We start from the raw sequence: 20,980 nt of genomic DNA on the forward strand, positions 1-20,980 counted from the left end.
CAGGATCCCCCAAAAATGAGGAGGAGGAGTAGTTTACCTGATATCAAGAAGGTTTATTTTCTCATCTCTTGTCAATATCATCTACAGAGTATTAATGCTCATATCAGACTGAAAGCAAGGAATCAAGCTTCGTATATAATTATTTTTCTTCATGTGTTACCTGTGCAGTATCCTACTGCCTGCCTGAGTCTCTCTGTGCAGCACCGTCAGGAGGCTACCAGAGTACAAAGGAAACTTGACTTAATGGCCAGATAGGAGAAGAATAGGAAGTAAGTTACTCTCTGTGCTTTTCTGTGATGTCTCAGTGTGTTATCAGAAACCAAGAACCTCAGGGAAAGATGTCAGAGGCACCATGGAGGAGGGGGGAATTGTCTGACTCATACCCCTTGCTGGGCATCTAGAGCACCAAGGAAATATCTACCTACTAAACAAGAGCAATTTGTAAAGATGCAGTAGCGATTCTGCCTTCTGTGATTTAGCAAACCCAATTACAGTTACACTTCAACAGATGACTCCAAGTGCTGCTAAAAGAGTTTATTAAAGACTGTACTAATAGTTCTCGTACCAATGGCACATACAATGATTCAAAATCATGACAAATAGCATGGAGTTTTGAAAAGCATTATTATAATACACCAAGGACAAGAACAAAGCAGATGTGAAGTCTCATAACGCTACGAGCAGGCCCATGAAATACAGGAGTCATATCATACAGCTGTACAAGTGTCAGAGAAAATAGAAAAAAAATAAAAATAAAAGTCATTCAGCAAAATATCCCCAAGAGTCATAGCAAAAAATCCCCAAAACAGTAAAACCCTCCAGCAAACATACCTCAGGTGCAATCACTAATCCAGACCTTCCTGCTGATGAATTTTCAGTCTGACTAATTCTGACCTCCCTGCAATCACTTTGCTCTGGACAGTGTTTCGCTTTGCAAGAAAACGAAACCAGCACGCTTCTTTAAGACAGTGCAAAAATATTTTCAGTGGTATTGTTAAATCACAGATTAATGACAGTCAGCATGGATCAACCGCAGCACGGCCACCAGCAACTTCAAGATCAGAACCGAATGAACCTGCTGCCCCTTGACCAGTACTCCAGACTGAGTGCTTGCAGAGGAGAGACGTGCTGCTCTCTCCCAAGCGAGCCATCATTTCTGGGTTCATAGTGAGAAATGGTCTCAGCTACTCCAGGATAACAAAATGCTACAGAAAGCCTGCAAGTATTCAATTATCCAATCCTACGTCAAAAAAACTAACAAAAGAATATTGAAGTGGAAAAAGTATATAGCAGCCATGTTATTTGTCATGGCTCTGATGTTGTTCCCTTCCCTACCGTGTCGGTCACGGTAGCCAAAGTGTGACTTGAGATGTTCAGCAGCTTACAGCACCACAGTGTTACAGCACTGGTGATGCAGGATTCCCAGCAGCACGCAGGGATTTATATTCTCCGAGACACACCATCTAATTACAGCGGCAGGGCAGCTGCAGTCTGCTCCTGGTGTGTTGCCTTTGCAGCTTTTGGCTATGAGATCTTAGGCCCCCCTGCACTAGTCCCGCTAGCCTCGCCCATGCTCACAGCAGCACATCCATGGTCATACAGTCATTTGGTGTGCATCTTCAGAGCAGTTTGCAACTTCTTTTTTAAGCAGACGTTGAGCTGTGTATCACACGGGGACATTGGTATAATGTGTGCCAGAGCATCCCCCGGCAGCTCCACAGTACACGAATTCAGTGAGAGAGAACTGTGCTTTGCCAAACCCCCAAATCATGCTTCTCCCCATTTCCACAGAGTTGTTTGTATCATAGTGTGATTACGTAGAACCTTTTTAACGTCTGCCAGCTTCGGAGGATAAAATCACAGTGCTGCATATCAACAAAACCCAGCATACCCAGCCTCCAATATAAAATAATTTATATACACAAAGCAGAATTTGCATCTTAAATAAGAAGAGATTGTCTCATTCTCTACAGTTTCTTACCCAGCTACTAAAAAATAAATAATTCACATCAGATTGATGGATTTGTTTCCCGTACAGCACACGTGCGCTATTGGAACTGACAAAGACGACATGAAAAAACCTTTTGTAATTAATAAAAGAGAATTGTTGAACACTTGCACATATTGGCACAAGGCAGAAGAGAAAAGGGAACATTACACAGCCCAGCTCAGGTGCCCTCCTCTGTGGAGCGGGACTCAGATTTCAACTTTACAAATTCTCTGGCAACTTCATCATTGGTTCTTTGAGAGAGAATCCTCAGGACTGTAAGGCCAGTCTCATCCATGTGAATCCTGCGCCCGAGGGGGCACCAGCAAGCACAGCTTCCTTTGTCCACTATGTCTCTGAGCTGCATCACTGCTATCCCCAGCACCCGGTCCTCCCGAGCGAAGCAGTAGTCCTTCACACAGACTTGGAGCTCGTAGGCATCAGGACCGTCTTCGTTCCCCAGTATGCTGAAAAACACACTCAGAATGTGTAAATTCCTCTGCAAAATAAAGGTGTCAGCAGCTGACTAGAGTGCTTAGATGAGCCACACAAAACTCCTTTCTACAGAAAACCCTGGTCAGAGAGGGAGAAGGAAAAACCTGCGGCATACGGGCACTTTCGCTGTTCCGTGGCTGATAAAGAGAACCTGGCTACTTAAAAAGAAAAAATGAACAACCCTTATCTAGTCGCCCTTCCATGCGCGTGTGTGTTAAGCTGTGAAATGAAAGGAGCAGAGAACGTTAAAGCCATGCTAATAGATCTTCAATTCAGATGACTTTAAACATTTCTGCTTCTGTTCAGGGTTGCTTCATTTTAGTAATTAATACTTTAATTAGATGAAGACTTTGTTAATGATTCAGAACCTTCCATTAAAGCAAAAGCTAACAGAAATACAGCCCCAACCTTTCTGATGTTTCTAAAATTAAAACAATAAAAAGAAAGGGACAAAATCCTTTTACTTAGAGGAAGCCTTCCTTTCCTCACATCAAAGAAAAATTATATGGACAGTCTGTCTCCCCTGAGATGTTTACAGTCTTTTACTGGTCATCTCTTCTCCTCTCTTTCTTAGTGTACAGCTGTGTGAGCACTGGTCTGTATCTCCCTTTGCTGAGCCTTCCAAGAAGGAAGATGCCTTTGTAATAATGAAAGCCAAATAGGAAGAGCTCAATATTCCGCATTGAGAAAGACCACAATTTTAGCTGTGCAACTTACTAACAGTCCCAAGGGCTGTATCCTTAGAAACAAGTTCAGAAACCATGTCCCACAGCTCAAGTTGGGATAAAAACACACATTAAGATTAAAAGAACTAAAAATACATAATGAACTTTTAGCCTCAACTCTACCAATAAAAGATACAAAGTGCATTAAAATGATGGAGCACAGTAAAATATGCTGATAGGACAAACAACGCATTTCAGACGGTAGCCAAAGGACACTGCTGGTATAGAACAGACCTCGGCATCCCACCCACAGCAAAAACTCCCACAATCTAGCTTTTCCTGCCAAGACACCAAAGACTTGGCCAAACTACTGGTTCAAGTGCTTTTTTGGGCCCTGAGCAGGCTGTTCATGGACACATGGACACTGGAAAAACCTATCTGTCCTCTGCATCTGCACTTGCTATTTTTCACACTTACAAGTGAAAGGTTTCATTGTATTTGGGAGCCCAGTTGTTGCTCTTCGACTTGGTTGTGAACTTCCTCTTCTTGTCACTCTGATGGGGCCCGATCATGGTGATTTCAACAAATGGACGGAACATGCCGGACGTTTGCCACTTCAGGTCATTGGCTGCCACAACTGGAAGAGAGAGTCACAATGTGTTTTACAGTAAATACTTGTCTGTTCCCATTGCTCTGGACACCTTTCTGCTCTGCTTTTAATTTCTTGTTTCAGAGGACAAAGTCCAGCTCAAAACACCCAAGTGTCCCAACACACATGGGCAGGACTTTTTTGTAATACAAAGATAAGCTTTTTTTTTTGCTCTGGTTTAAGTTCTGTAAAGAGAATTTAATGCTTGCGGCAGCACTTAGCTTTTGCCATATACATAGTCGAGAAATTAGTCAAAAAACCCAGGCATTCATGCAGCTCCAGGCAGGCTGCCCTGCCACTTCAGTGCTTAACTCTACGTTATGCGTGGGATGGAAAAAAAAAAAGGGGGACATTTTAGGGGCCAATATTGAAGCCTCTGCTGAAAAGGAAAATGAGACTGCAGGTAAGACAAACAAAGCCCATGAGCTGTGGGTGGTTCCAGAAGCCAGAATTATTAGCTCTTTAATTCTCATTCTCTCTCAGGTCACTGCAGGGAGCAGGCTGAAGCACATGAAATAGCTCTGAAAATCAGCTTTTGCATTGCAGTGTAGATTTAGCCAGGAGAAGGGAGGCCTGAAGAGCTGTTTATATAAATCTTTAGAGGAAATTAAAGTAGTTAAATATGCTGTATTCAAGCAAAGGAGACCAAGGAGGAAGAGGAAGCCTGGGATGAATCACTGCTCTGGTTATTTTCAGAGCAGCTCTTCAGGGACCAATGTGGCCTTCAGGATGGGGGAGAGGAGCCTCTGAACTCTGACTGGCTCTGCAATCTCTCGGTTTACACCGAGCAATTTCGCAACACAGGGCAGTCATGCTGCCCTGCATGCAGCACAGGCTGAACTGTAGTGGCTAGTTAAAGCCATCATTGGATTTTTGTTTACTCTGTGTATCATTGCCCAAAACCAGAGGGACTGTCATGGGCTGGACCAGGCAAGTTCACTTGCTGTTTTTCTGCATGTTCCTGATGTGAGACAGAGAAAACAATTCTGGTTTCACACCACATGAGCTAACACAGAAATATAAGACTGCCAACTGGAGGTTTGCCTCGACACAGTCACAGAGCCTGAGCAGTAACACATGCCTTGCCATACCTTTCACTGTGACCTTGTGTTCACCAGTTCCTGGGTGGGTATACAGGTCGATCTGTATGGACACTTCACCCACAGGATCATCCACACCAGAGCCTGTTGGAAGAAAATTGACAGCCCCCCGTGCACACACAGATTATTGTGTATTGGTGCCCATCTTTGGTTTATGGCCTCAGCGAGACAACAGCATTTTCACAGTACACCTTCCATAGCCAGCTTTTCAGTCAACATGGATAATGTAACAGTAATGCAAAATAACATCAGGCTTGCATGCCCAACACGCATAAACACTAACATTTTTTGCACTCCATCATAAAGGTTGCATCCTATTGAGAATACTAATAAGAATTTTAGAAGAATTTAAGAGACCTAAAGCTCAACAATGGACCCTCACAGAGAGCAAGGATTTTTCAGAGATTCCTGCCAAGCTATCGTGTGCACATGCAGGCATTCAGTGGTGGGCATCGGCATTCTTGACTGCTCAGGGAAGAAGGGAGAACAAAAAAACCCAACAACACCAAAAAAAACCACAAACCTACACCAGAGAGGAAGTTTAGGAAAAAAAAAGGACAATGATATTAGCGATTTGCACTGAGCTATCGTGCAGTCTCACCCTCCAAGAAGTTTTTTCCACATTGTACATCAGATAAAAGTTGTCATCCTGACTGACTATCTGCTTCCCTTCAGAGGATAATGAGAATTCCTTCACTGTTGTGCACCAAAATTGATGAGAGAGAAGCACTCATAACTTGCATACTTATCTCCCTTCATCCTTTTCAGCCAGGGAGAAAACAAGATTAGCTTCACAGAGGAAAAGATAACATGTTGTAACCAAGGGAGAAGATGTCATGAACTTCACAATTTGTTTATTATCATGTTTTCAACTTTTTAACTTTTAATCACAATCATCATGCAATATGTGCAAATAGAATTTTCTGCAGCAGGGAAGTCAAGATGTCATGTAAATTACAGAAAAACAGTCCTTTGCAAAATGAAAATGAAGTCTTCGATAAACCAATCTCAGTTTTACTTTCTGTTTGGTAACTGTCTGATCTCAGGCTGACAATTCGCAATGCTGTTGTAATTGGGATACCTACAGGGTTATTGGGTACCTATGATCAGCAGTGTTATTTTGCCAATTTTGAGGCTAAGACACATTACTATGTTAAAAAATTGGTATGTTTGAAATTCAAGACACAGAGCTTGAAGGATATAATTAAACAAACATTTTGATTAGACAGATCTAACATGTCAGCTTTCACAGGAACAGTCTGCAGGTAGCAAAAACACTGATTTAAAAACCAGGAGTTTGAGAGCTAATCTGTGCAATTCGCTGAAGAGAATTACATGGCGCAGAACTGTTGGCAGTAAAAGTCACATTAATATACAAGTAACAGCATCTGAGCAAACATAACAGAACCTCAAATTATTATCTTAGGGTAGATTCTCATTTTTGACCTGAGTACAATAAACAGCCTCTAGGCTGTAACATTTGTGCATGATCTTGAATGTTCTGTTTTCTCCCCACTTAGAAGGTCAGCGTTCCTTCTTTTCTGTATATAAGCACAGAGCTTTAAAATTGGTAGGCTTAATTATTGACTTGATCCATCTGACAGTGCAAGTCTGACACTCACACCATCGGCTTTTTCCACGGGAACAGACAAGATTACCAACAGTGTATGACGATTTTATCAGGCCACACCTGCAGAAATATCAACCGCCAAACAGGTCTTCATTTTACTATCTTTAGTGTAATTAATAGATTATAGAGGAGAGACTGATGCTTCAGGGGAATGACAGCGGAATCATCCCATTACCTTTGACGGGGACAAAATTTAGATTATGACCCCCTCCCCTGTTCTTGTCTTCTACAAAAATCTTGTTCTATTAACTGAAATGTTCAGAGACAAAAACCCATTTTATGGATGTTGAGTGAAAAACATTCTGATCATGTACAACTGTGTATATACACATACTTGCACATGTAGTGACAAGCAGATTTAAATCTTGACATGAAAGTCTCACTGGTATTGCGATACTGGAAGGTGAAACTGCAGAACTAAGCTCGTGCAATGTGTTACAGATGCATTTCACCTAAGATAACAAATAGACTTTGGACAGCAGAAAATAAATTGAGAGATGAAACAGAACAAGACTTAATTTTCTAGGGGTCTCTTGAGCACCCAGACTTTTAGCTATCCCCCTTCAAGCCAGATGTTTCAAGCTCGGCCATAACCTTGAGTGCACATCATAAATTACCATTTATTGCAGCAGCACGTCTCAGCAGACCATACGCATGCGAGTCTAGGACTTGAAACAGCAATACATAGCCCCTGGTAAAGGGTAGGGGAGCAAGTCCATAGCATCTCTCAAAAAACCATCCACTTTTGAAACAGCTTTCTCATCCCACGAATAAATCTCAAGCTTGGGGACAGGCTCTCAGGCAGGGTACAGAACTCTACACCGCACAACCCGTGGCTCCGTCTGTGGGATGCAAGCATTCAGTGAAAGTTCACTTCTACAGGGAGCTTGGGGAATGGGTCTCTGGAAAAGGTTTCTGAGCATGGGCAAGATGACTTCAAAAGCATGGCAGTTGGCTAATGTTGTCATGGTAACAACATTAGTCTTGAACATACCCTTATCAGGAAGAACATCCTCATTAGCAGTAAACCTAATACCTTTCCCATCATGCACTGAGACATGAATTCAAAAGGCAAGAAGCAAGCAGGATAAAGAGAGAAGAGTGTGAATTACAATCCAATTAACAGTGGTACTTAAATACAAGACAAATATTCTAGCTCTTAATAGACAAAATATTCTCTTAGATCTTCTGCACCAACACAGGCTTTGGAGAGCAAGGCTGTCTGTTAGTAAGGGAACGTCTGGGTTAAAACAAGAACAGAATTTGTGCTGGTATAACTGAACTGCAAGCCCCAATCCAACTTTGCAAGGCAAACATTTAACGGCATAGTGCTAGGGAAGCCTGCTCAGTAAGAAAATGAGGGCAACAGATACCTCAAAAACTGGAAGGTGCAACTATGGAGCAGCGAAGTAAGAGAGGCAAACAGCATATAAATAGTTCTGCATGCAGCCATTTCCTCCCATAGCCTTGTGGGAAGCTTGACTTAGGCAAAGGGAAACATCAGTCAGAGAGCTCTGCTAAGCAGATGTCAGCTGTAAATCCTAGTGCTGCCCCTTCTGTCCCTCCAACGCGTGTGCGGATCTCCAAACCAATCTACCAACAGGGGTATGTGAGAAGTGTATGCAAGCAATATCCTTTTCTAGCCCCAATCTCAGGAGTAAGTCATGCCTTTCTCAGAGATATTCCATCACTGATCCTGCAAATACAGGTGGTGTAGCTCCAGTCTTCTGTTCCCCAAACAGCATCCAAAACTCTCAAGTCTACTAATGTAGAAAATGCTGATCTGGACCAGCTCAGTGGCCCAGCATGCCCAGTACCTGTCTCCTAAAGTGGCTCAGATGAGCCACAAAAAAATGTCAGTCAGCTCTGAGATATAATCAATGACCTCATAACAAATGCATCATGTCCTAAAACTAGAGCTTAATTCTTTCTAAGCTTCTTAAAAAAAATAAAAATACCCAATCCACATACACTTCTGGGGCCACTCTGTATATTCCTGCTGCTCTCAGATTATATTCAGTTCTTTTAGTGTATCTGCTAAACACTCGCCCTCAGTGGAGTTTTACTGTCAAGTCGTGCATTGCATGAAGCTGCTTCCTCATATCAGCTTTGAATTTGCCACTTTGCAACTTCAACGGAGCATCTTCGTCCTCTAATTTTAAACAATCCTGACTGCAGCATGGAGTGTGAACAGCAGTGCTGCACACACCCTTATATCTTGGATTACCACGACAACATAATAGGATCCACATAAAAAACTAGCTTCAATTCATGGTCTGGATATATAACGGGAAACACTTGCAAACAGCAAAGATGTTAAAACACACTGTGTTTTCACAAGTTCCCGGTTAAAAACTGTTTGTGTAACTCTAATGGCAACAGCCAACTTCCTGGAGTCCCCTGTGGATATAGCAGTCTTTGACCTGGCTGGCCACTGGATGTCATCGTTGCTCTGCCGGGACACAGCTATAGGACCATTCTCTCAAAGGCACACACTGACTCTTTAGTTAACTTCAGTGTTCTAATGCAGCATATTTCAATCTAAGCAAGACTACATCGTGCTGCTAAAGGCAGGGATGATCAGTCCCCCAAAACTACACTCAACTTTCCACTGTAAAACTTTGAAACCAAACTCAAGGTTTGGTTTTCTGCTCAAGGATTGTCAGTACTTTTTTCACTGGTTGGGGAATGCCAGTAGCCAACATTCTCATCTGCACACGAGGGAAAAGCCTGTTGGCTAGGGATTGCTTTCCCCTTGATTTCAGGGCTCAGTGTGACAGTATGCTGATGGAGTTAGTACAGTCTGAGGGGATGCCGGCTCATGCAGGCTTGGAAAGATTAAAGGAAAAAGAACCCCAAGCAAAAAGGTGGCAGAAAGACACCCTCATGGAGCTGTAGGACTTTTGCTGCTGATATGTAATGGCCCAGTGTCAAGGCTTGTATTTGAACAGCCTGAAAACTTAAAACATCAGTTTTAGTTTTGACCTAGCCTCTAATAGCATCTGTTCCGTCTTCCTGATATTAGTGAGATTCATAGCCAGTGAAGGTCCCCGACTATACACCAAATTATTCTGTACTACAATCTGAAGATGTTTACCTGAAAGCAATGAAAGATAGGCAATTACCTGTCTACCCCTTCCAAATCAGTGAAATAGCTCCACTGTCGCACCTTCCCAAAGAGCTACCAAAGAACTCCAGTGACACATCCCAGCAGCTTACTAATATGTTATGATGATTTGTAATCACCTAGCCCACACATGTCCTATACTGGCTACAGACAAAACAGTGCTTTTGTTACTCTCCTGAGAGACTTCCCTTTACAGGCAGCATGTAGTTCCGTGACTCATCACGCTGCTGCCAATTAGCCTTAGTCAGACCTACTCGGGCTGTGGGCAGCGGGCCTGGGACACAGGCACCAACTAGCTTCTGTGTGGTGTCTTGCTGAAATGGTGTCTTTCACCACTGCCTAAGCCTCAGTAAAATAACTTCAAATTTCAATTCTTTTAAGTCACCCACCCACTTCAATTCGTGAAATGTGACTGTTAAATGAGGGTTGCAGAAAAAAAGACCACAAACACCCCAGGACACATATTTCTGCTCTCTCAAAATGTAGTTGTTGAGTGGGATATAACCCCCTTTCCCTCCTTCCCAGTTTCAGAAGCTCTGCACTGTTATTTTTCCAGAAATGTTACTGCCAAAAGCACTCTACAAACTGGCAGTACAAAACAGAGCAATTATGAACAGAGAAGATAGTTCCTTTCAACTTTGCCAACCGCACAAACGAGTCTTACCCTGAGCTGTCTGAGTCTGGACGAAGGTTTTTATGAGAGTGTCTGTGGTCTGAGTGTAGAGAGAGAGGGCATATCGGAGTGACTGCAGGTCTGGACTCTTCTCCAAGAATGTTTTCTTCAGGCCATTCCCACCAGCATGGAAATATTGCTAAGAGTAAAAAAAAAGAGGAAAAATTGCAACCAGCAACCAACATTTCTGGGGTATTTTGTCTGTGGATGGGAAAGAGCTGGAAAAATTCACAAAATAGCTTCTGCAACTGGAAATCCAGCGCTTAGACCAAGTGATACGAACTGCTCATGGCTTTCCTCTTCCAAGCACTTAAGTATCACTATGCTGGCTCCCAGTGCACGCCAGTCATCTGAGCCTATTCAGGTTCTCACAAACATGGCAGATTCACAGCAGCGACAGACTCCTGCCGTCTCCTGAACCAGGACAAGCACTATCTTCCCAAATAGTATTCGGGGATGGAGCAAGGGGATGACAGAGACAGAAATGGAATCACTTACTTTGATAGTATCCAGTGCCAGATCCAAAACAGCACACTGCTTTGGAGTGAGACTCCTAGTTTCTTCTCTCACCATATGATCCTGCAAACAACCATTATATTTGACATGAGGATGCTGTCAGAGACTGAAGGAAAAGGAGTCCCAGTACCACATCTTTCTCTGGAGTCATGCTGTGGCTACGTGGCCACAGCATTAATTCAGCTGTTTAAGGAGCACTTAATGGAGTCTCTCAGAGTAATTTGTTACAGCTTAACTTGAAAATAAACCCCCTTTCTCCATTTCTTGCAGGCACAGAAGAGAGAAATAAGGAAAGGAACTGGACAGAGATAAGTGACAATTTAAAATTCCAGCCTGTCTCTCAGAAAACCTGAACAGGAGTCTGCTTGCTACCCCTATAATTCCAGAGCAGCCACAACAAAACTCTCAAAACACCTCCTAAATCAAGGAATTCTGAGAACCAGATATTGGGCAAAGTTGTGAGATTTGGTTGTGGATTTTTTTTTAATTCTTCCATATACAAAGGTCACTAATTCACCATACTGTTGGTGTAGAGGAAGAAAAGCAAACAAAGAAGCAACATGTTCTAGAAAACACCTTTGATAAAAGAAGTTGATCCCGTTAAGACCCACCATCTCTAACTGCAAAGAACCAGAATCCCTTTGGGAAGGGATTCCCTTTCCTGCAGCAGGAGCATATCCCTGTTAGCCCCCTGCCTGACTGCAAGGGTGCATCACCCTTTGGTATTTCACTAAGCTCTTTCTCTCTGATGCTTAGTCTAGGTCTTAAGGAAAACTGGCACATTTTAGGAAGTGAGAGCTTTGCACAAACCCATATTCTAACTGTCTGGGCTGCAGGAGGGTCAGGTCAGCTGGCTGCAGCGTGGGTGCTGAAGCATACATGAAAAAGATGCAGGCAAATCAGGCGAAGGCTACTTATCCCTGCCTTAAATGCATCATAGCCTCTGATAAGAGACACTGTCCAGGACACACATCTACCAAATTGTCTTTTGAGTAAAGCATGCACAGTGTGTGGCATCATGTGTGCACTTCACACTGATAAGCCTGCTGGCTATCTTGCAGCCTGGTGATTCTTCACATTGCCTGGTGCTGTTCTCATTCATTATCCAACATGATCCATCTCCTGCCTGATGGCGACAGGGCTCACTGCAGTCTAGGTGCAGTGTTAGGCGTTTGCCATGCTCTCACAAGGCTAGCACCTCTGCACAGTACTGCATTAAACTGCACAGCAGACGCCTCTCAAGTCAGCAGTAGCTCAGACAAGTTTGCATTGTGCTTTCTTGAGTACTAGAGACACAGCTCACCTTGCCTCTTTTCCCCATGCAGGCTGCTCCTGTCCGTCTGCAAAGCTATGTGCAGGGGCACAGTACTCTGTAAGCCGCAAAGTATCTTTTTTTGCGACAAGCTGTCCTTAGGGGAGCAATAGCTCTCTTCCCTCTTCTTCATGAGCTGGGAGTAATTCAATTGAAGATGATGTGGCTTAACACTTCAGTACACAGAGGGTAAAACATTATTCCTCTGTCTGACAGTCAGATTAAGTGCACAATCAGCTGGAGCCGAAGGCCACGTTATGGGACAGGCCAATTTAGTCAGGGCAGCTGTGTCCCCAAGGCAGAGTGACTTTCATGTCTGTTGGAATGACTTTCTAGGTCTGCCTGCCAGGTTCCCCACACTGTGACAGAAACCAGGTGGCCAACATTTTTCTCTTAAACACCTAAAGAGCTCACTCAGCCCCGCTCTGAGTGGTCACCCTGCTGGTGCCCATGCTGTCATTGCACAGCAACACATCACTGCTTTCTATGACAGTTTCTCAGTGCCATTTACTTCAACATGTTATGTAAAAACAACCCAGTGACTGGACTGGTAATGCTTGCACCTACACACAGAGGAGCCCACGACTGTCATTCCCCTGTGTACCTGCCCCTGTGCAAATCCCACACTGTTCCTGTAAAGGACTGCACAGAGTGCTACCCTGCACTTCCCAGACTGCCAGCCAGGAGCAAGCCACAAATATTTACATCAAATAACTATGCAACTTCAAGCAGAAGAAGCATTAAAAAAAAAAAATCTTTTCTTGGTGTCTCAGACTCTTCCTTATATTCTCCACAGGTGTTCCCAGAACCTCTGCAGTCAGAGCTCGGCTGCTTACCCTGGGGCTGCGCAAAGGAGAGGAGGCTGCTGCTCCCTGCTCCACCTGCGGGCTATTAAGCAAACTGAGCAGGAGTTTGATAACAAATGGGAGGCAGAAATGTGGCACCAAGGTGCCAGGTATATGGTTGGTTTTCTGAGCATTTTAAAATGTACTGTGAAACTGATTTGTCAGCAGGACGAGAGCCTGTGCTTGTCAGGTCTGTCAGCCTCAGTTTTCAGCTGAGTTACCTGATTCACTAGGGCTCTGTTCCCCTGTTATAAGACAAATAAAGCTTAAAATCCATTCCATAATTTCCCCATGCTTTTAGTGGAACTGCAGAAGCACAGGAGAGAGGCTCTGAAGAGCCATTTACTCATGGCCTTCCCTGTTAGCTTGTATGTGCCTGCAAAAACATAAGGACAAATGAAAAAAAAGTCCACAACGCTTACACAGACCCAAACCATTTACACCTTTACTCTTCTGGAAATGAGTGAATGCAATGTTGGTTCACACCATCTGTCTGAACTAAACGCCTCCAGAATTCACGTGGTAGAGTGTTTTCATACTTGTGTACGCCTGTCTTGCCACATATAAAATCCTTTTTACCTGTGCTGTTGTAGTCCTACATGTGGATATGCACATAACGGCTTGAACACACACCGGGGCTTGCATGATTTGCCTGATTACGTGCACTTCTGAAAATGCAGTTCAGAGTTAACAAAGTTAAGCTTTAGAGTAACTGAACTGAAGACAGGCCGCTGCTGAGGGATGGCCTTCATCTGTCCAGTGAGAATGGAAACCAGCAAAGCTGCCAACTCATTCCTGGCTAAAGGCACTTTGTATACATTAAGAAATCCCAGTAATGAGAACATATGCAAGCAGTAAAAGATAACAGTGAATGTCATTTGCTACACTAAGAATGCAAGCAAGCCACAGGATCTCGCAGTCATCTGTGCTCAGACTTGTCCTTGTGACCTGGGAGAAGAAATGGAGCAAATTCAGGTCTCTCCCCTTTTAATACCAGGAGTGCACATATAAGGTGGGGATGTCTTCTCTTCCTCCAAATGCTGTGTTCTTGCTGATGTTTTTGAACAGGGAAGGGGATACTCACAGGAAAAGGGAGTCACATTTGGAGGCTACAGTCCAGCTCCCACTCTTCCAGGCTGGCTACAATGCTCCTCTCTCCCCATTACTCCCATGGAAGCAACACAGCTTTGCAAGTGCAGGAAGCAGAGGAGGTAGCGCAATCCTCAGGAACCACCAAATCATCAGGGAGGACAGCCTGTGGGAGCGCACGGAGCCATCCCACAGCACCAGTGACAGCTATTCCCGTGGGGAACCACACTTGAAGGCTGATGTTATGTCACTGTTAACTGCTATGTAAAAGCCTCAAAATTCAGCTGGAGAAAACCATGTGCACCTAATGACAAACCTGCGTGTCCAGATCACTTACTAGGATTGCTAATAAGCACTTCCTTAAATGAATTGTATGCTGGGCTGGCTCATAAACATATGTATGTAAAATGTGTCTGCTGAGCAAGAGAAATAGATAGTTGTATGAAGACAGCTGTAGTAAGTGCACAAGACAAAAAAATATTATGGGAAAGACAAATGCATTTTGAAACTGCACTGATCACTTAGGAGAATGTCTTTTGCTGTGGGAAGATTTCCCTGATCATGCTCTAAGGCAGAGTTCAAGTTCAGCTCAATCTTCCTTGCAGCAGAGTTTGTCCACTGCGACACTTCAGATTTAGACCTTGTCTTGGACAATACCTGTTTTGTACCACAAGTCAAACCACAACACAGTGCAATTTGAATGTTGCAAGGCATCACTATTTTCATACCATTCCCATCGTGACCAGTGAATTAATGCTTGATTGGGTTATGATGAGGTGGCGTGCACTTAGTAATGCTCATGTCATGCACTGTCATGTCACGCACTGTCAAAACACATCAACATAGCCATCATGCTAAATGCCAGCTTGCCTGTAAAGAGAGCCCACGCAGAAGGAATTTACAGACGCAGGCTTTCTTCCATAAGCAACAGTTATTTTTGTAACAGTTCATATAATTCATCAATAGCTAGCACAACTATCTTCCTGACTGATATCTCATTATCAGGATCACATAAGGCACTCCCTTTTATACATGGGGATACAGAGGAACTGGCCAGATATTGAGAACTCCACTTCTTTTGTTTTAAATTGATATAGCAAACCGATCACTGTATCTACAGAAGAGAGGAACTACTTTGATGATTAAACCCACAATAAAATTTAACAGTTAAACACAATACTAATGTCAGCAGAATGCAATTAAAAGCACATTTAATGCGTTTAAAAGCATTTATCTACAACTGCATTCAGTGACAAACCACTGGAAGCACAAGACATGCTATGCGCTACTACACTTCCACGCTTACACACATGGACATTAACACAAGCCATGCAGAACAATACCTTCAACTTTGACAAGTGTCCCAGTTCCTTAGCAGCACTGAAAATCAACTGTGTGCCCTATGATTGCAAGAAGTTAGAAAAGAAAGGAAGGGGAAAAAAAACATTATAAACAAGCCTTTCATGTTTTTCCTCTGAGCAATTCAAGTCAGTTCATAGAGAGACAGAACTTTACATAACTACCCCAAGGCCAGTCACAACAACTTGACTCCTTGCCAGTTTACTATCTAGTATAAAACCTGGCATTTCTGTGGATATCACATCAAGAGCTATTTCAGAGCACAATATTCAGCTAACTGGTTCACTCTTGCTTACAGCAGCCACCCGTTCGAACAGGATGTGCCTTCAAATGGATTGCGCAGGCTGGGGGTGAAGGCAGTGCGCTGGCTTCATCTGCAAGTGCTCCTCTAGGTTTCAAGTCAGTCTAAATACATGTGAAGATGATGTAAGACTGGCCAAAGCAAAAGATTACACAATTGATGACAATCCTTCTATAGAAGTAGAGCCCAGTCAACAGCATGGGGTAAGCATATATCAGATCAGAAACATAACTGGATCTGATCAGTTTTTGTGTGAGAGATGGGCGAAGTCCAGTGAATACGACAGCCTCGCCTTTACATGTCAAAAGCTTGACAATTGCTCTTCCCCCACTGTGGGTTCCTGATGCTGTATGACCAATTAAGAAATAAAAAAGGAAGATAAATCCTGATGACAGGAAATCGTGCTTCAAGTTCACTTACACTCTAGCATAATGGATTTTTACATACTTCCTTTGCAATGTTACAACAAAGATATTTTTACTTTTCCCCGCCACACCATTTCTCTGTTGTGTAATATTTGTAGCTACACAGAAGATGGACTCCTTTTTTACAAGGAGTACATGGAAAGGGCAAGGGGGAATGGACACAAGTTGCTCTTGGGGAGGTTCTAGTTGGACATGAGAGGGAAATTTTTCACAGTGAGGACAGTCACCACTGGAATAATCTCCCCAGGGAAGTGGTTGGCTCGGCCACACTGAACACTTTCAAGAGTCGTCTGGACAGGGTGCTGGGTCATCTTGTCTAGACTGTGCTCTTCCTAGAAAGGTTGAACTAGATGATCCCTGAGGTCCCTTCCAACCTGGGATTCTGTGATTCCTTGTCGTGGTTTAGCGGCAGCTCAGCCCCACACAGCCGCTCGCTCACTGCCCCACCGGTAGATGGGGGACAGAATCAGAAGGGTAACGCTCGTGGGTTGGGATAAGAACAGTTTAATAATTAAAATTAAAAGAAAAAACAGTAGAAATGCAATGTAAAGGAGAACAATGAGAGGCGCAAAGCCCCGGGGGAGGGGGGGAACGAACCGCCGAAACAAACCGCACGCGCCGCAGCCGCTCCCCGCCCGCCGACCCGACGCCGCGCCGCCCCCGCGCTGCCGCTGCCCCCCCTCAATATACTGGTCACGGTGTCACATGGTACGGAATGAACCTGCCATTGGCCAGTCGGGGTCAGCCGCCCCCGCCCTGGCCCTGCCCCTCCCAGCCCCCCCCCGCCACGCGGCAGAGCGCGGGAAGCTGGAAAGGTAGCCGACCCCCACAGTGAGGAGAATTAACCCCTTCTCAGCCAAAACCAGCACATTCCTTTTGCCTAGCAAGTTAAGTCCAAACTTTAATGAGAAAGCCAAAAGCAAACAACACATTCTCCAGCCTCTTCTCCCAGAGATGTTTTATGGGGTGTGTTAGAATTTATTTTCTTCCTCTTCAGTCCTTTCATTCATTGAATCTTGCCTTTAAAAGTCACAACTGCCTGTTACTCCACTTCGAATAAAACCCCAGCCTACTGTAATTCTGGCTACGGATTGTGCATCTACCATATCATGAAACTTTGCCCTCCACTTCAGCCCTCCTAGACTAGTCAGATTTGGGCTTTAGGACCAAGCCAAAGCTATAGTTGTCCTCTCTTCCCTAAATATAAACCTCCCCTCTATTACCTCTCAGAAATGCCTTAGGTATGTCTGGAGAGCTGTCCTTACAAAGATGTCCTTTGGTTCTTCCCGCTTGTAATTGGTCATTAGAGGCTAGCGTTAAAAGTATGTGTAAATGTCACCACAGGTGTCAGTTGAGAAGTGCCTGGGGCATGTCCCAGCTGAATGCCTGAACTAAGCTTCCAGGGACAGACAGTGGTGGGTGGCACTTTCCAGTAGGGGTTTTTTGCTCAGGAAAACATTTGGGACAAGATGAAGGTCATTTTCTTTGGGGACTGCTGGCTCCATGAGGACCACATTCCCCTAGAAGTCTCCAGTAAATCCAATTCTCCTTTCCACAGCTGTCCTTCCCTCTCCTTTACTACCCTTTCTTATCTCAACAGTCTTTAACCTTCCCACTTAACCACAACTGCCATGACCACTCCCCTCCCTCAAACTGTAACAAAGCAAGATGTAAAACCAGAATTATTATATTGCCATTTGCCCATGCCCATGCCACTCAGTTTGTTTTCTTTGCTGCCTTCATAAGTATATGTTTATTCGTTGCCTTTTAAGTCAGTAGTCTGTGGAGCAGGAACCACCCCATACATGCATTTGCAGAGAAGGCTCTGGGAACTGGGTTCTACAGGAAAGATCATTGCTGAAAGAATTCTTTCTTTCCTATGATTAAAGTTAACATCAGCACCACTGATGGGTTCCCCTCAGCAAAAAAAAGTGCTATATGCTTGTTGCTAGAGGTATCAGGTGCCCTTTTACAGAAGGAAAGCAGGCAAACAGTTTACAGCAGTAATGCTGGAAAGACTGAGACACACCCTAGGGACACTGGACACACTGTGCCCATTACAACAGCAGTCCAGAAGTGAATTTTTAGATTAGATACTTTTTCTTTAGTTTTGCTAGCTTCAGAAATTTCTTCAAGCTGAAAGACTCTGTGACCTGAAATCACAGACAACCTCTTGATTTGCTCTATCTGTAACCATCACCTAACCCTGACTGTTCCTCAGCCTTTTTTGTTTGTTGAATACAAATCAATACAGAATTAACATTATTGACTTTGTAGCTAAACAGAAGTTCTTGATAATTGATTAAATTCACAGCTCTTGGGGGGGAAGAAAGCGCAGGCAAGGACAACACATCCATAAAGGAAAGCTTCTGAAACAAGACTGGGAGCTTCACTTGCTGCCAACATCTAATGTGCAGCATTAGAGTACAACTCTCTAAGCTGAAAGAGTACAAAATTCTCTGTATTTCCACCAAACGAGGTTGAACATGACTGCACACCAGGAGCAACACAGATTTCACTGTGGGCCACACCAAATAATCCACAAGGGATAGGCAGTGCTCTGGTAACCCAACAGATATGCCTGCTGTTCTGTATGATTGGTCACGAAGTTTGCTTGACTTAAGGGTCTTAAAACTTAAGGTTTTCATGCCTATCTTCCAAGCAGAAAAAAAATTTACATTTTTATAACCTGAATTTTGAAAAAGTTAAGCGAGCAGTCTCAAAACACGCTAACATTAACATTCCTCAATCCAGTATTTTCAACCTTCATTGGACACTTTTTAAATATATATAGAAATTTGAACAACAGCATAACTAGCCTAGGCATGTAGTCTCCCTGCTGCAGGCTTCTAAGAAGAGCAGGTCGGTAACACTGAGCAATACCCAGTGACTTGATATGCTTCAGGGAACAAAGCTTCTCAGATAACTACTCCTCAGTTCTTGCCTGCTAAGAAAATCCTCATCAGTCAGTGCCAACCTCTGTCAATGTGTCTGCAGGAAGTTATTTTACTGTTACACTGAGTTTGTCATCAATGCTGGTAAAAATCTTGACAGCTCCTTCCTCTGCCAAATGGCATTCTTGTAAACAAGATGCGATATCTCCTCAAAAAAGTTATTTATTCATGGAAAACTTAGCACAAAGCTCCACAGACAGCACTTATTCCAGGTGTGCCTCTAGGGAAAGAAAACAATTAGACTTAAGTATCAGGTAGTTTTGAGAAAAACTGCCCACCACGGAACTGATTAAAGCATCAAGGACAGAAGATGAGGAAGAATGAAGTCCTTATTATGAATTGTTTCTGCCCAGCTCTGTCACAAATGTGGCAGGAGGAGGGACAGACCTTAGTGCTGGTTTTCCTGGTTCTTCCCAGGAAATTAGTCTTACCTTCCTAAACTTTTTGGAATCATGAAAGACATCTATAGTCCACAACACAAAGATTTTAAGTTTCTTGTTAATGGTCTGTTTTTCCCCCTCAGTGAAAGCATTCAGAGAAGGATCATCAGCTGACTCAAGTCTAATTGCTAGAAGCCAATAGAACTGCACTGACTTATGTTCCAAGAGGCTCAAACTCTCACAGCTTAACCGTCCTTCTGCTCAGCTGACAAAGTTAGGAAACAAAAGCCTACCGCAAGTCTTCTGAATTCCAGTCCTTCTTTGGAAAACATATTATTGTTCAGGCTTATTTTTCTGAGACATACCAGTCCAAGGAAGGTTCATCTGGTATTCTATATTCCATTCCCAGATTTTTTAAATTCCAACATTCAACAACAATGAGATCTGATCATTTATTAGCAGCATTTAAATTAATTAAAAAAAAAACTTCATCAGGCAATGTTTACTATCACCAATTAAAAACTTTTTAAAGACTTTTTTTTTTGCTATTGTTATGTATTAAACTTTGAGAAAATAGGCATAAAAGTGGGCATAAAAAAGGGAAAATAATTGCCCGTCAGCACAGAGATCTGGGCACCTGTGCAGTTCATAGACCATCATTTAATTCAAGGCTATGAATGCTTTTTCTCCTCATCACAGAGGCAGCCTTGGACTTTTTGGCTCCTAGCTAGTGCAAGGGAGAGGATTCATTTAAACTAACACAAGTTAAGAGAGGTTTCAGAAAACCTCTTAAAGCCACACTCTCCTCCACCACAGAACAGCTCTGGAGCAGAGCTGCTTGCAGATGAGCCTGAAGAAGAACCAGTTTGGAAGTCACATGTAAAACCTGTTCACAGCTTAAAGAAAATTTTGTTCTTATTCTGGACTACATTCTCATTTAGTGAAGAGGAATCTTACGAGTAGAAAAAAGCACAGCAGGAGCAAGAACAAATGGAGCCTCATGTGAATGGCTACATCGTACCATGTGAAATATATAAAGGAGAGGCTCCAGAGGAATCATCTGCGTGTAAATTAAGCAACTCTTCATTGACCTGATTAGTCACTGATGGCATGCTATAGTTTTATCCTAAGCAGTGAGGGAGAAAGAAATGTATAACTAATCTGTTAATATCCCCAAGCTTTGTGCACTGAACCCCAAAATAAGGATTCCCAGAGAGCTGTGTTTGCATATCCACTCATCCAAGGCACAGAGTGTTTAATTAAATGTTGATCTTTACTTAAAACTGGTGAGGTGTGAACTGCTCGATGAGTTACTGGAGATCATGTTGCTCCTAATCCCACAACCCACGGACAGTCAATGCTCAGAAAGGTAGAAGCTAGTCATCTGAAAGTCATTAAGGCACTGGCAGCTCAGGTCATCAGAGTGGGAGGCTGTAAAACTGCCCCGTCTCCATTGCATCCTTCACAGGATGT

General features: G+C 43.3%; 1 protein-coding gene across 4 annotated transcripts in view; it reads right to left on the reverse strand.

The window, feature by feature from the left end:
• Positions 1-519: 519 nt before the first annotated feature.
• The window catches only part of UNC13B (unc-13 homolog B), a 219,705-nt gene continuing 199,244 nt past the window's right edge, over positions 520-20,980 (reverse strand). For 2 of the 4 annotated variants that reach the window (XM_075079701.1, XM_075079699.1), the window contains 6 exons: positions 15,432-15,488; positions 10,825-10,905; positions 10,318-10,465; positions 4,888-4,980; positions 3,625-3,784; positions 520-2,454 (listed from right to left, as the gene is read on the reverse strand). In XM_075079701.1, the coding sequence (XP_074935802.1) occupies positions 2,169-2,454; positions 3,625-3,784; positions 4,888-4,980; positions 10,318-10,465; positions 10,825-10,905; positions 15,432-15,488 (825 nt within the window). In that variant the 3' untranslated portion in view covers positions 520-2,168. The remainder of the gene's footprint in view (positions 2,455-3,624; positions 3,785-4,887; positions 4,981-10,317; positions 10,466-10,824; positions 10,906-15,431; positions 15,489-20,980) is intronic. The other 2 variants (XM_075079702.1, XM_075079700.1) reach the window with 1 other exon arrangement.

Source organism: Phalacrocorax aristotelis, chromosome Z (genome assembly GCF_949628215.1).
Source record: "Phalacrocorax aristotelis chromosome Z, bGulAri2.1, whole genome shotgun sequence".
Lineage (NCBI taxonomy): Eukaryota > Metazoa > Chordata > Aves > Suliformes > Phalacrocoracidae > Phalacrocorax > Phalacrocorax aristotelis.